The sequence below is a fragment of the Leopardus geoffroyi genome, chromosome C2 (genome assembly GCF_018350155.1).
Source record: "Leopardus geoffroyi isolate Oge1 chromosome C2, O.geoffroyi_Oge1_pat1.0, whole genome shotgun sequence".
NCBI classification, from domain to species: Eukaryota; Metazoa; Chordata; class Mammalia; order Carnivora; family Felidae; genus Leopardus; species Leopardus geoffroyi.
In genome coordinates this window covers 60,668,720-60,683,991 of record NC_059333.1, presented here as the reverse complement: position 1 = coordinate 60,683,991, position 15,272 = coordinate 60,668,720, and the positions used below count along the sequence as shown (strand labels likewise).

General features: G+C 42.1%; 1 protein-coding gene across 1 annotated transcript in view; it reads left to right on the top strand.

Annotated features, from left to right (window-relative positions):
- Nucleotides 1-11,031, top strand: part of DRD3 (dopamine receptor D3) — a 42,030-nt gene extending 30,999 nt beyond the window's left edge. The window contains exons 5-8 of the mRNA XM_045502105.1: nt 3,580-3,776; nt 4,883-4,960; nt 8,180-8,525; nt 9,673-11,031. Of these exons, the coding sequence (XP_045358061.1) occupies nt 3,580-3,776; nt 4,883-4,960; nt 8,180-8,525; nt 9,673-9,869 (818 nt within the window). The 3' untranslated portion in view covers nt 9,870-11,031. The remainder of the gene's footprint in view (nt 1-3,579; nt 3,777-4,882; nt 4,961-8,179; nt 8,526-9,672) is intronic.
- The last annotated feature ends 4,241 nt before the right edge of the window (nt 11,032-15,272 follow it).

The following is a 15,272-nucleotide window of genomic DNA, read 5'->3' as shown; positions in this document are numbered from 1 at the left end:
CTCTCAAGAATAAATAAATGTTAAAAAAAAAAAATTAATAAATAAAATGCTATTTTTGATGAGTGTTAAATGTGCTTTTTGGGTTAGTCTGATAACTAAACCACCCTCTATAACCTACTTTCTATACAAAAATACATTATTCTAAGTTGGAATTTGTAGTATGGGATCTCACAACCACTGCTAGACGAAGGCACTGCTTGCCCCTGGCCAGCAGCAAATCCCCACCACCATTCACTCGGGTGAGTGGTTCCTCTTACTCATTCATGGGGGTTGGCGGGGGCTGTTTTACTCACTCCCACAGATACACGCACCCTAGTAACAGTTAAAACAGTCTCAAGCTCTGACGTTAGACAGAGTTCCCAGTTAATGACTACATCTAAAGTGCAGAAGAATGATGAGCTAATTGGTGTTGTTGTCACCAGTGAGATCATTATTATTCCAGAAACAAAATTCAGAAAAATCTTTCCAAAAGGATTTTCAAATATAGGATTAAGAAGGCAGGAAATGCCCATGACTTAACACGTACACTCTCACTTCTGTCTCATCTCTTTCAATCTCTCTCTCACTTTTTTTTTAAGTACATGTTTTATTCTATTGCAATTTTTTTTTAAGTTTCTTTTTTAATTTATTTTTGTTTTAGTAATCTCTATACCCAACGTGGGGCTCGAACTCACCACCCCAAGATCAGGAGTCACATGCCCTTCTGACTGATCCAGCCAGGCGCCCTGCTCTCTCTTACTTTTAAGTTTATTAATAAGACAATAGTCAGCCCTCCACTTATTCATGTATCACATCCAAGCTTCAGGTTCATTGTAAGGGTCCAATGGATATGAGCTAATGCTATTGTTGTTATTATTGTGTATTAGAAAAGGTTTCTATACATCAAAATTTAACTATGCACCTGCTCCAAAGAAAATCTAAGCACTAGTAGTTCTGCTGGTGGACATAGAGACCAGTCACCTCATCCTAGAGCACAGTTCAGGGAATTAGTGAGAACTCAAAGGGAGGAAGCCCAGCTGTCCTTCTCTGCCTCAGCCTGACCTTCACAGTACAGTTTCATTATTGTGATGGATGTGGGTTCCTCTAGCACCTCTTCCATCTATAAGGAAGTTCCCAAGTTCATTCGAAAGCCCAATATAAATGACTTCTCTCAGCCATTTTTTCTACTCACCCTGTGAAAAGTAGAGGAGAAAAGGGCAGGATACTGCCAATGACACCTGATATTGGAAGTGGCTGGATTTTCACTAAGAACTGCAACACAAAAGAACTTTCTGGCAAAGCTGTTTTTTTAATGTTTATTTATTTTTGAAAGAGAGAGACAGAACATGAGTGAGAGAGGGGCAGAGAGAGAGGGAGACACAGAATCTGAAGCAGGATCTAGGCTCCGAGCTGTCAGCACAGAGCCTGATGCTAGGCTCAAGCCCAGGAACTGTGAAATCATGACCTGAGCTGTAGTCGGATGCTCAACTGACTGAGCCACCCAGGTGCCCCTGGCAGAGCTCTTTTTAATGAAATAGGCTGCTATATGAGATTGTGAATTGTCAGACAACACAAGGCAGAAAAATGTTGAACATCAGTTTCTTCCATCTTGGAGTTGTCCTCATTGTACGAGAAAAGAGCAACATGCATTTCTGGATAAGAAATAAGGCAGGATCTTGGGTTGCAGAGAGTCCCCAGGTTGGGGGTCCTGGCTCACTAGAGTTGCCCCAGCTCCCCACCGAGGCCCAGCAGTCTAGCTGAAATTCCCATCATTGACAGCAGTGGAGCAGAGAGTGGTGGCTCTAGAGGAAACTCTAAAAATCTCTGAATGGGCAGCACAACCCCTTCATTTCACAGATAAAAACAGTGGTCTTAAATTTCCTTCGAAACAAGGAAATGGAGGACTGCTATCTAGATTTGAGCAGAACACCTCATCTGGCTTTCAGAACACGGGAGCTGGTGGGATCCCAGTTGAGAAACCCAAAACTAAAAGAATAATAGACTCATCCTAAGTTCAGATGCATCAGGCTCTTCTGTCTTTGGAAACAAGCTGAAGACAAAGCCTTCAATTAGCTTTAAGTTTATGAACCTGTCAAGGCAACCTGCTTCCAGCCCTGCTGTGGACTCAGGTTCCCAGGCTAGCTCACACCTCTGTGGACTCAGGTTCCCAGGCTAGCTCACAAAAGCCTCTTTGACCACTTAGTAAGGCTACTTAATGTTTTTATCACCCAGCATGGTGCCTAGAACATAATAGGTGCTCCATATACTTTTGTTGAAATAGGAAGTTGGTGAGTGCTTATCATCCTTTCCTCCTTAAATGTTGAAATTATTTGTGGTAAATATCGTCAATCACATTATGAGGCTTTCCCCTCTATGCTCCAGCCAATGACTGCTTCTGTACTCCTGCAAAATGCTCATTTGTCTGCTTTGCTCATATATTCATCATTCTTGGATTCACCCAATAGTTATTGTACCAACAGCACAGTACTATTTCAATGAAATAATTGAGACAAAGCACCTCATCTCCTGGGGGAGAGGACTCACTGTCCTCACCACCTCATCTGGGACTCAGCAGAGAGAAGCTTCCAGAATTGCTGCCCCACTGACAAGACATACACTCAGGCCAGACCCAATGGGAGTTGGGGCAGGGCCCCACTCACTGCTCACCATAGTGTCACTCTGCCCACTGACAGGCTTCACAGGACTTCAAGTATGGAGAAATTGTGGGAGAGGTCTCAAAGCCTAATCTAGGGACAGGCAGCAGTTTACCCAGATAGGAGAGAAAGGACAGGATGACAGTGCAGGCTCAGTGATGGTATACTGAGGGTCTTCAGGGGTCAGTGATTCTGAAATAGCTCTGTGTTTTCTCTTTGCTCTTTCTCATGCATATGCTTTCAATATTTTTAATGGGAAAATAAATTCTTGCCCATGGTAAAACATAAGGTGTGAGGGAATATATATACACATACATATATGTAGGTCTCCCTTCTACCCTAGATTGGTAGCTGCCCTGTGACCCTCCCTAGAAACAAACACTAGTAATCTTAAAAAAATTTTTTTAACGTTTATTTATTTTTGAGACAGAGAGAGACAGAGCATGAAGGGGGGAGGGGCAGAGAGAGAAGGAGACACAGAATCAGAAGCAGGCTCCAGGCTCTGAGCCATCAGCCCAGAGCCTGACGCGGGGCTCGAACTCACGGACCGCAAAATCGTGACCTGAGCTGAAGTCGGACGCTTAACTGACTGCGCCACCCAGGCGCCCCTGAACACTAGTAATCTTAAAGACAATGCTTGAAACAAGCATGTAGACACACACATGTGTGTGTCCATGTGTGGGTATATCCATTTTTCCACAAATAGAAGCATACTTATACCCACTTTTGCTCCTGGCTTTTAAGAGCCTCTGCATATGAGGTAGGATGTGAACCGAGACATGATGAGGGAGTGGGGGGGGGGGGGCTGGGAAGCCCTGCTTCCCAAAGCTCTGTGTGGATTAGATGGTGGAGACACCACACAAGATATGAGACCATATTGTACACTCCCCACTGATGTCTCCTACTTGGCAAACTGCTTTGCTTTCTCCTTTTCTCTCACTCACAGGAGACCCCACTGTCTGCTCCATCTCCAACCCTGATTTTGTCATCTACTCTTCAGTGGTGTCCTTCTACCTGCCCTTTGGAGTGACGGTCCTTGTCTATGCCAGGATCTATGTGGTGTTGAGACAGAGGAGACGGAAACGGATCCTCACTCGACAGAACAGTCAGTGCATCAGTGTCAGACCTAGCTTCCCACAACAAGTAAGCACCCTGGAGGGACAGAGGAGAAACAGTCCCCAGCCTGGTGGCCTCCAGCCTTGTGTCCAGCAGGACATGCTTTTGCCATACTGCCCCTCAGGAGACACACATCTGACACCCACCTTCTAATCCGCTGGGATTAGCTATGCTTTAGAGTAGGAAATTAAATCAAAAAGTGCACTGCTAGTCTTCCTTGGAGCTCAAATTGCTTGGCAATATTATAGGATGGTTTCTGGACTTCTCCTTTCCATCAAAGTTTTTCATTGCTCCCAAATGGCCAGAAGTTCAAATGTCACACAGGATTCGCAGTCTTAGTGTGCAGTTGTCCCACGCACCACTGGTAGGTCCCCAGGACTGACTTTTTAGCAGACATCTTATTCTAAGAATCACTGGGGTCCACGGAAACCTCTTTTCCTTACTAGATCTGCCCCTGTGTCAAGATGCTGCCCAGCTTGTGAAATGGAAAACTGATGATGTGTTTTATGGGGCCTTTCAAGGCCCTGAAAAGGAGAGCTACCTCAGCACTGATCTTCCATTTGCTTGAGCTATAAAGCCTATTTATCCCAGTGTCTGGCACAAGATGTACTTGAAGCATAAATGGATGGATACCAGTCACTTGCAATCTGCTAAAGAAGGGGTAGCAGGAATATTATACGGCCTCTGCCTTCATGGAGTTTAGAATCCAGACAAGCAAATAAAGCACACCTCCCTCCACTCAAAGTTAACTAACAGCCCCAAACTGGATGCGATGTTTATGAACTGAGATGAAGACAATTAAACACCAAAATATAAGTGCTGTGGAGGTTATGAGAAAAGAGAGGTCAATATGCTTAGGAAAGGGCTTCAAAAACAGAGTAAGAACTGAATTTGATCTTGAAGGCAGGTCCAATTTGGATGTTTAGATTAACCTATAATGACCTGAGTGAGAGTCAGTCTCTCAAAGTTGAAATTCCAAGACTTGGGTAGAACAAGAATATTGGTCCCCATGAAATAAGAGGTAAGGACCTGAGACTGAGGATAGGAACATATTATATTTCAAACATTGGCATCTATATGGCTCAACCACGTAGAACTTAACCTACAGCTTTTTCTCCTTCAACCTACCCTAGTCTTCCTGTCTGAGGCTGCACCCCATTCGGCAGTTTTCAATAAGGGACAGATTTCCATCAGATGCCACGGGGAAAATGGTAAGTAAGCCATGGCTTTGATTATAGGAGAATAGGATACCTTTTCTCAAGATGCTGACTTGACTTGCTTCCACTTCCACCCCAGAATGGACTGGCCCCAATCCCTTACTTGTTAATAAATATGAGATCCTGATTTGAGCTCCAGAATAGGAATCTCCAAATGATATTCAGAAAGCATATCACTATGGAGATAGATCCCAATGACTAGAGCCACTGACTCTTGGCGTGGTGTGAGGATGTCATCCAGAGTCACCTGCCTAGAGGGAACAGGGTATCAATGAAGCATACATGGGCAGAGCCAAAAAAGCAGAGAAGAGATGCTAATGTGAGACTTTCAAGTGTTCTGTTTCCCACTGTATATGGGGGAAAACCAAGACAAATTTGTGGTCACCCTTATCCTTGTCCTTTTACTTCAATCCAGCCCTGCCTTCCCAAGTAAGCTGAGCACAGAATGGAGCTGTTAAATAGAAGATCAATATTCCTCTCCCTGAACTCCAAGTAAACATTAGGAATAAAATTTCAAAACCTCATAATGATGAAGGTCTGAGCTTTGTCCAATCTCTGTATAGTTAATTAACCACTTTTTACACATGCCTGGTATAGCAGATAGAGATTCTTGCTGTAAATAATTTTTTAAAAATAGGCAAGAATTTTAAAGTTGCCTATAGCAGATCTAAGGTCTGAGGAGACTCTAAGGCCAAAAGGAAGAAAAGCAGTAACTTCTAAAGACAGAATGGAGAGCCAAGAGGCTGGCATTGCCAGGAGTATGGAGAAACAGGTCCTGTCCTACCACCTGGGAGTGGAGGGCTCAGTCAGCCAGACCCAGAGGAATCCAGTGTTTCTTCATGCCGGTCATGACAGTAGTGATGAGCATTTGCAGAGAGCTGAAAAATACACTCACCAATATATATGCTTGAAAGGATCACTTTGCTTCTTCAGGACTGAGTTTCCACATCTGTAAAATAGAGACAAATTATACTAGATCAATGTTCTCAAACCTGAGATTTCACAATACTCAAGAATTTGTCCCCAGTCCTTTAGTTTCAGAAGTAATGCATTTGAAGTTAAATATTGTCACTTTTAGATTACTAGATGCCAGCACAATCATAATATTGGTTTTAAATGGCCATTCAGATAAAAACACAATATGCCTAGGGCACCTGGGTGGCTCAGTCAGCTGAGCATCAAACTCTTGATTTCAACTCAGGTCAGGATCCCAGGGTCATGGAATTGAGCCCTGGGTTGGGCCCCATGCTGAGCGTGGAGTCTGCTTAAGATTCTCTATCTCTCTCCCTCTCTGCCCTTCTCCCCCACTTGTGCTCTCTCTACATATATATAAAATAAATTTTAAAAATTAAAAAAACACAGTATGTTTATATGAATTATTTTAAAACCCCATCAAAAATTTTTAAATTATGTTATACTAGAATCCCTATGAACACCTGTATGGAGCAGAGTTTTAAAAACACTGTATCATATTAAAGGCCTATTGCATTCATTCATTCAGCAATGTTTCTGAGTGTGTACAGTGCACTAGCACTGTGATTCCTTGAACTAAGGAGAAAGTAGTGAGCATTCTTGGTTGCTAACACTGACTAACATACAGAAAAAGGAATTTACTAGAAGGATACCAAAGTAGCTCAGACAATGAAGAATAACTTCAGATGATGCTGTTCATGCCTAAGGAAGAATCTGGTTGGAAGACCTAGGACACTGGACACTGACTGCCACAGTATGCTAGACATATTCTTTTCTTTTTTAAATGTTTTTATTTATATTTGAGAGAGAGAGAGACAGCACGAGTGGGGAGGGGCAGAGAGAGATGGAGACACAGAATCTGAAGCAGGCTCCAAGCTCTGAGCTGTCAGCACAGAGCCTGATGCGGGGCTCGAACTCATGAACCATGAGATCATGACCTGAGCTAGTCGGACGCTTAACTGACTGAGCCACCCAGGTGCCCCAACTGCTAGACATATTCTAAAGTCTCCCAGCTTCACAAGCTCCAATTCAAGGTCTTAGGTACAATTCTCTAATTTGCTGGGCTTGGTTTATGTGCCAGAGTTCTAGATGACCAGTGAGGATATGGGGAGAGTAAACATATGGCTTTTATGGTTTCAATAATGGGAGCTGAGGGGTCCTGCCTACTACTCAAGATTGACACAGAGTCTGATTCTTCAAGCATAGAAAGAAGTTCAGATGTTGAACACATACATCCCCGCCAAATACCAGAAACATCCAAATAGCTGCAGTTTTTTACTCTCAGGGTCTACTCATCCTAAACCTTTTTTCCCCCAATTTCTTTTCTGTTTTACAAATGAGGCTCAGAGGTATTTAATTAACTTGCCCAAGGATATATCTGATAAGTAGGAAAGCTGAGATGAAAATCCTGGGTTTCTTTCTTTCTTTCTTTCTTTCTTTCTTTCTTTCTTTCTTTCTTTCTACTTTTTATTGTGGAAAATTTCAAAAATAAAAAAGTAGAAAGACAAATATAACAAATCCTTCAGTAGCCATCAGCCAGCTTCAACAATTATCAACTCATGGCCAGTCTTATTTCATCTACACTCCCACCTATACTCATCCATGCCTACTGGATTCTTACAAAGCAAATCCCAAGTATCATAACATTTAAGCCAAAAATATTTCTGTAAGACTCTCTAAGGGATACAGACTATTTTATAAACATGTAACCACAAGACATCACACTAAGCAAATCAATAACTCCTTAATATCAAATCAATAACTCCTTAATATCATTAAATATCCAATCAGTGTTCACATTACCCCAATTGTTTTGTAAATTTTTCATAGTTGGTTTATTTGAATCAAAATTCAAATAAGACCCATACTTTGCAACTGGTAAATGTTACTCTTGTTTTTGTCGCAATTTATTTGTTGGAGAAAAAGAAAACTGAGTCATTTATCTTACAGACTTCCCCACATTCCAGATTTTATGATTTACATCTTAGTAGTGTCATTTAATGTGTTCCTCTGTATATCCAGGTCATTCTAGCTCAAAAAGGCCAGGCTATAACCCTATACGACCCTCCTAAGGGGATTATTGTGATTCTCAAATGTTCTATATCTGATGGGTGTTTTTTAGTTGTAAAGTCAGAAGCAGATTTCACATACCGTAACTTTTTGTGATCCCACTACTTTCAGATGTAGGTTTCACAACATGATGGTTTCCTTTAACTTTTTTGCATCCTCTTTCCTTTTCAGGAACATTCAGAAGGTAAACAGTGTCCCCAGGAGTCTCAGGACCCTCTCTTGTCCCACCTGCAGCCACTATCCGCTGGCCGGGCACACTTGGAGCTGAAGCGCTACTACAGCATCTGCCAAGATACTGCCTTGGGGCAACCAGGCTTCCAAGAAGCAGGAGGAGAGTTGAAAAGGGAGGGGAGGACTCAGAACTCCCTCAGCCCCACCATGGCACCCAAGCTCAGCTTAGAGGTTCGAAAACTCAGTAACGGCAGGTTGTCGACATCTCTAAAGTTGGGGCCCTTGCAATCCCGCGGAGTGCCACTTCGGGAGAAAAAGGCAACCCAGATGTTGGCCATTGTACTTGGTGAGTTTGGGTCATGTTGCATTGAGTTGCATTGGATTTGGTCAGGTTAGGTTGAGTTGGTGGAGCTGACCGGGGGTACTAAGGAACCGCATTCGTCAGAAATTGGAAATTCAATAGCTGTAATATTTATAAATGTTTGCAATACAACTGAGGAGGGGTTATGTATAAATGTTAACTCCAGTGAAAATTCAAAAGACCTAGGCTGAAATTTACGAAACATGAAATTTAACAAGTGGCCTAGTTGAGCTGCATTTAGCTATTGGGTTTGTTGCCCATCACGTGGAGTTGTAATGGACAAATCAAATAATAAAGAAGATAACAATTCAATAAAAATTTCTGGCACATATTGGATATTTAATAAATGCTTACTTGTATTCTAAATTATTAAGTGAAAAAAAATAGGGATGCAAAAAACTTCAGTCATATGGTGCAATAACATCTAGATTATTTTAAATACAGAGAAAAGAAATACGAAAATTAATTTACCAAGATGTCAAAAGTGATTGTCTTTGAGTGGTGGATGGTTATTTTCCTTCCTTCACATTTCTGTATTTACCAAGTTTCCGGTTATGAATAAAATCAGGGTTAGTCATTATAGGAGAAAAATAGAGGATTTATTTAAATTAAGAAAAAAATCAATAAGTCACAGGTACCATATAGAGTTAGTGAAGGCAATTTATTCTGTTCATTGTCACTGACAAACCTCACTTTTTCATATCTTAGGGACTTTGAGAGAACATCTAGATGTAATCTCAACAGCAGGAACTGTCAGTCATGTCTTTAAGGTCTTCTTCCCTATCAGTGCCTAGGATCAGGTCTCGCACAGCTAGACATTAAATAAACATTTGAATTGAATTGAGAAGTAGAAAAGACTGGTAAAGAGCTACCTAAATAGCAAACTAGAAAACTGATTTAGGAACAAAGGCCTGAGATGAATCAAAGATGTAAGCATGTAGTTTTCTCACCACCCCCGCCAAAAAAGTGGCTAATCACACCTACTTCATAGGGTTGGTATACAAATAAACGGGTATGTAAAATTCCAGCATAGCCGCTGGCAGATAACAAACAACCATGAGTCATTTTCATTGTTATAACAGAAAGAGTAAGCAAACCCCTTACCCAATTTCTCTCTTCCTTTGTAACCCAGGGACCTTCATTGTCTGCTGGCTGCCCTTCTTTTTGACCCACGTTCTCAATACCCACTGCCAAGTCTGCCATGTGTCCCCAGAGCTTTACAGCGCCACCACGTGGCTGGGCTACGTGAACAGTGCCCTCAACCCTGTGATCTATACCACCTTCAATGTTGAGTTCCGTAAAGCTTTCCTCAAGATCCTGTCTTGCTGAAGGAGAGGAGAACATACTCGCTGTGCCCACCTTTAGCTACCAGGCCACTGGGCAACTGGCCAGGGCCTGCTGAGAAAGACTGTGCTATGTTCTCTGGCATGGGGTAGGAGGATTCCTGGAGCCAGGACATCCCTGAGTAGCAGGTGTAACCAACTGCTTCTTCCTAAACAGAATGTTCTACCTCCCCAGCTAAAACTCTGACTTCATCCTGTAAATTTTCAAGTGCTTGGGAGGTCCCTGAATGATAAGCAATAATTCAGAGAGAAGCTGATAAAACGTGACTCGACTCTATACACACACACACACAAACACACACACACACCAAATTGTCATCCGAGGCATGATTCATCACAGTGAAGGAAAAATGAACAGATCTCATAATTGTCAACTCGCCAGGGGTCCTTGAAATCTCAGCCAGTAAACCATCTTGCAAAACAGCCAGTCTCTCTTCCTTCGAGCCTATAATTAAACTATCAGGCTGACCCTGTACTTTTGTGGGCCAACACCCTTTTGGTCATTCCTTTGGTTCATTGTATCCTGAACTATAAGGACAAGGCCAGTGCTTCTACCTCTCTGTAGAATCTGGCTGCATTTGGTGAGGAAAATTCCTCGCCCTGAGGAAGACATTGTCCCACATTGGGACATGGGCTTCCTTTCAAACCTTGTTACCCCTGTATTGTAGCTCTAGCTAAGAAGACCCTTTGACTCCATTCCCATAATCCCAGAGACTCAACCTCAGAGTAATTCAGGATGAGGTTGTTAAGTGGAAAAGGAATGATGGTTCCCACTGTAATATCACTTTAAACCATGCAGTTCATAACATGCCTCAGATATGCTTTTCATAATGCTATAAACTTTTTATTCCCAGGCATCTTCATCTCCTGCTTAACAGAGACCCAATACTTTCAGACCCTAAACCCAGTAAGTCCTAAGTGTCTACAAAGTGCCGGTCACCTCTCAGGCTCTGGATATATGACTGAATAAAACAGCTCCTGCCCTCAAGGATCCCACCACCTGCTCCTATGTTTGTTCATTTGTGAGCATGGAAGAGACTCCCCTAGACTGCCAGTAGACCTCAGAACTGAGGGCACCAGGCATGTAGCTGTCCAAAGACAGCACACGGACAGTCTTTATAAAGGCCTAGTGCAGAATCTGAACGTGACCACTCCAACAACTGAAATTAAAGGCATTATAAAAATAATGTGTCGATGTCATTCAAAATTGCATTTAGAAGGAACTTGAATATTCTCACCACTACCTGTTCACCTACAGAAGCTATTTCTTATTGACTACAGAATCAAGATACAATTTACAGATAATTTATGAAGTGTTATCATATCGAACTTCAATAAATTTACTGTTAAGAGCTGTTAGTGCACAGGCATGACAGATGTCCACAGCAATCCTGGTAATATTTTACTTTTTTTTTTATTAGAAGTTTATTTATTTATTTTGAAAGAGACAGAGAGAAAGAGAGCATGCATAAATGGTGGAGGGTCAGAGAGAAAAAGAATCCCAAGCAGGCTCCCTGATGTCAGCACGGAGCCCGACGCAGGGCTGGAACCCACGAACCGTGAGATTATAACCTGAGCTGAAATGAAGAGTTGGACGCTTAACGGACTAAGCCACCCAGGTGTCCCAGTGCTGGTAAAGCTTTAAAGTGCACAAGAACTTTACAAAGAATCCAAGGCTTCCTTTGCCCAATCTTTATTCCTCTAACCCTTAAGTGTATAAGAAGGAAATATATATCCCCAGTGACTTAGTTACCTGTTACTCCTGAATGCTTTTAATGCCAGCATTTTTAACATGTTGTTGTGTATATCAGTATTTATATTTTAACTCAGTGGAAAAATTTTGTGTGCCCACTAGTTCTTGTACCTTATACCATCTAGCTCAGTAGGTTTATGGTGCAAGCAGAACTGGGGACTGAGACAGTTACATATCTGAAGAAGTAAAAGTACATGATTCCTAGATTTTCCCATGCATAATAAACAGAAAACAAGTAGGATAGTGGGTTAAAATTAATAAAATTCCATGTCAAAATTAGAGTACTAAAAATAAAAACATAGGCCACATCAGCACTAATATATTTATGAGGAAGAATGAATAGCAAATATTGTGTATCCTTCCTTACATCGAAAACCTTACATCATTAAAACTTTATGATAACCTTAAGAAGATAAACTCAGTTTTGTAGGTGAGGAAATTGAGGCTAAGGGAAGTCAAGAAATTTGCCTCAGGTTATACATAGTGGCAGAGCTGGGATTTTTTTTTTTTTTTTTAATGTTTGTTTATTTTTGACAGGGGCGGGGAATGGGAGAGGAGCAGAGAGAGGGAGATAGAGGATCCTAAGCAGACTCTGTGCTGACATCAGTGAGCCTGTTGCAGGGCTCAACCTCAAAGAACCGTGAGATCATGACCTGAACCAAAGTCAGACACTCAACTGACTGAGCCACCTAGGCACCCCCAGAGCTGGGATTTGAATATACTTCTACCTGCTTCGCAAGCCCATACAACTAACTACTATGACACACTGCCTTCCACCAGAGAGGTAAATGGGTGGGAGAAAAAGGGAGAAAAGAATGGGACAAAGATCGCTGGGAGAGCTTCAGCCTACCTGACCCACTGCCACCCCTAAAATTCCTGAAGAACCCAGCCCGAGGCATTGCTCTCACTCTCCTGCCATGTTCAATTTCTAAAACAGTCACCCAGGAAATTCATAATCTGTTTTTATAAAATCATGCAACAGAATTTAGAGAGTATTTGTTTCTACTCTCTCCTTCATTTGTACAAAAGGAAACTCAAGTCCAGAACTATTGTCCCACAGTTGGCTAATGACAGACACGCAGTCAAATATACTGAACTCTTCTATAAAAACTATAAACTCCATATAGATACAAGGAGAAAGTCATACTGTCACCTTCACCATTAAGCTGAGAGGCTTCTTTTCTCCTAGACAGTGTCTCTTATCTCTAATCTGAGACAACATTCCCTTCCCAGAATTTTCTTCTGATCCAGGCAGAGCTTTCTAAGGGAATCCCAAACACTCCCTTCAGCCTCTTCATCTTGGGATTCTTCATTCTACCACCTCAACCTCTATAGTTCCCACTATGAACCAGCACTTAACCTCAGAGCTTTGCACTCTCAGAGCCAGCATGGCCAAAAATTGCAGGAGAAATGTTGCCCTGAATGAAGCAGAGCAGAGTTGTTGAGGGCAAACCTGTTCTGGGGCCTAATGAAGCCTCAGAGCTTCCCATACTGTTTGGGTGAAATGCAAATAAGCGTGGAAATCCAGATAGATTGCAACCAACATTCAACTCTAGATCATAAGTAAATATTTCCTTTTCCTAGCACATATCCTCTAACACTACTTTCATTGCTCATGTACTAAATCAATCACTTATTCAATAAATAAATAAATGTTGATTTATCACCTTCTGTGTGCCAGGCATGGTGTTAGTGCTGGGAAACATCATCAAGGAAGACAAGGTCCCTGCCCCCAGAAGCTTGTAGCACACTGGGAAAGCCTAACTTATGCATATACCAATGACCTACTTTTTGTCTATAGTAAAAAGAATTCATATAGTGTTTGGAAGTTCAATATTCAGCCCTAACAAGTCTTCCCAGACAAGTATTGTCAGAGTTAAGACATAATTAAAAAGTAGGAACGGTGTACCAGGCAGAGAAAACCTTTGAAGGGCTAAAGATGTAAACAAGGAAGAAGCATTCAAGGCATCTCAAATAATTCCCTCTGGCTGTAGAGAAGAGGCCATAGGGCAGGAAAGGAAAGGGCCTCATCTTTGGAGACCTCCTCCAGCTCTGCTTAGGTGGTAACTGAGCAGGTGGTGATACAACTTGCAGAAAACCTCTAGATCTTTCCCCCACTTCCCTCCATGTGGGCAACACACATTACAGACGACTTACTTAACTGACTTATTTAATTACTTCCCTCTGTGCTACAGTGAATTTCAATAAATGCAAAATTCAATTTGAATTCTTTGCTCTTTTCTATACAAGTGGAGAAATGGCTGGCTGAATGGATGTAGAATCAGAGATGGTTAAAATTAAGGCAGTTCAGAGAGTTTGGGTCAGAAATCGAGGGGGTCAAGCAAAGAGATTTGTCTTCCTGAATGCTTGGGTCAGAACTAAACAGAGGAGCAGAAAGGTTAAGGGATTTGCTCAGAACTGGCTGTTTCCAGCAGGTCCTGACTCCCAGGCCTGTGCTCCCATCCTTTGGTATCTGCTGATATCAGAAAGCTGAAAAAGCTTAATTTGAGTCAACACACAAAGAGCAGAGAGGGGATGACAGGCAATTAACTTGATTCCTCCTTTCTACCTAATTCTCTCCTCATCAGCTTAGGAGGGAAGTGAGTTTCCATGACTACCTCCTGACACGGAGATTCAGTGGAGGGTGATGCCGATGTCAGCCCTGCTCTGTTGCACACACTAGCAGAGGCAGAACCTAGGAGTCTGTGCCAAGCACAAGTCCTGGGACATCTTGCCCCACCCATCCCAATGGCCTTACTCACTAGACGAAGATTAGACTACATTATGAATTAGAAGTGTTTGACAACGATAAGCTCTAACAAATGTGAGAGATTATTATCATTGATATTATTATCATCTTCATCATCATCATCATCATCATCCCCCTAAGCAGCTATTTTTATCATTGCTATCTGGTTCACAGCCCATCTTTCTTTCTCTTTGCTGATTCTCTAATTGTCTCATGCTATCAGGCACAATCTGTTCAGCCTCCCACATGAAATCTGATTTTTCTCTTGTCTTTTATTCCCTAAATGTTCCCAGGATACTTGGCTGGATTTGTAGTGAAGTTGTTAGGCAAATGGCTAGTCCCTAACAGCACACCCTTTCCCTGCTCATCCAGCCATGTGCCCAAGTATAGAGTGATCTGATGCCAGGCTAATGGCAGATATGTGCTTGCTAAAGGTGACCTTGGGGCCTCTGTTCCTCTCCTGGCCAGGGAATGAGGATCAGAACACAGATATTCCTCAAGACTTTCCATCTTTGCTTCTCATGATCCTAACAGCTTTTCTTCTTACTCCATCTCTTTTTTCCTGAGAGAAGCACACTGGATACAGAGCATTAGTTTCCTAGGGCTGCCGTATCAAATGACCACAAACTGTGTGGCTTAACACAACAGAGATTTATCTCATGGTTCTGGAAGCTCCAAGTCCAAAATCAAGGTGTTGACAGAGCCATGCTCTCTGAAGGCTGTAGGGGAAGATCATTCTTAGCCTCCTCCTAGATCTTGATGTTACCAGCAATCCTTAATGTCCCTAAGTGGGGCAGAGTAACACCAATCTCTCCTCCTTCTTCACATGGAGTTCTCTTGCTGTATGTCTGTGTTCAAGTTTCCCTCTTCTTATAAGTCATCGAATT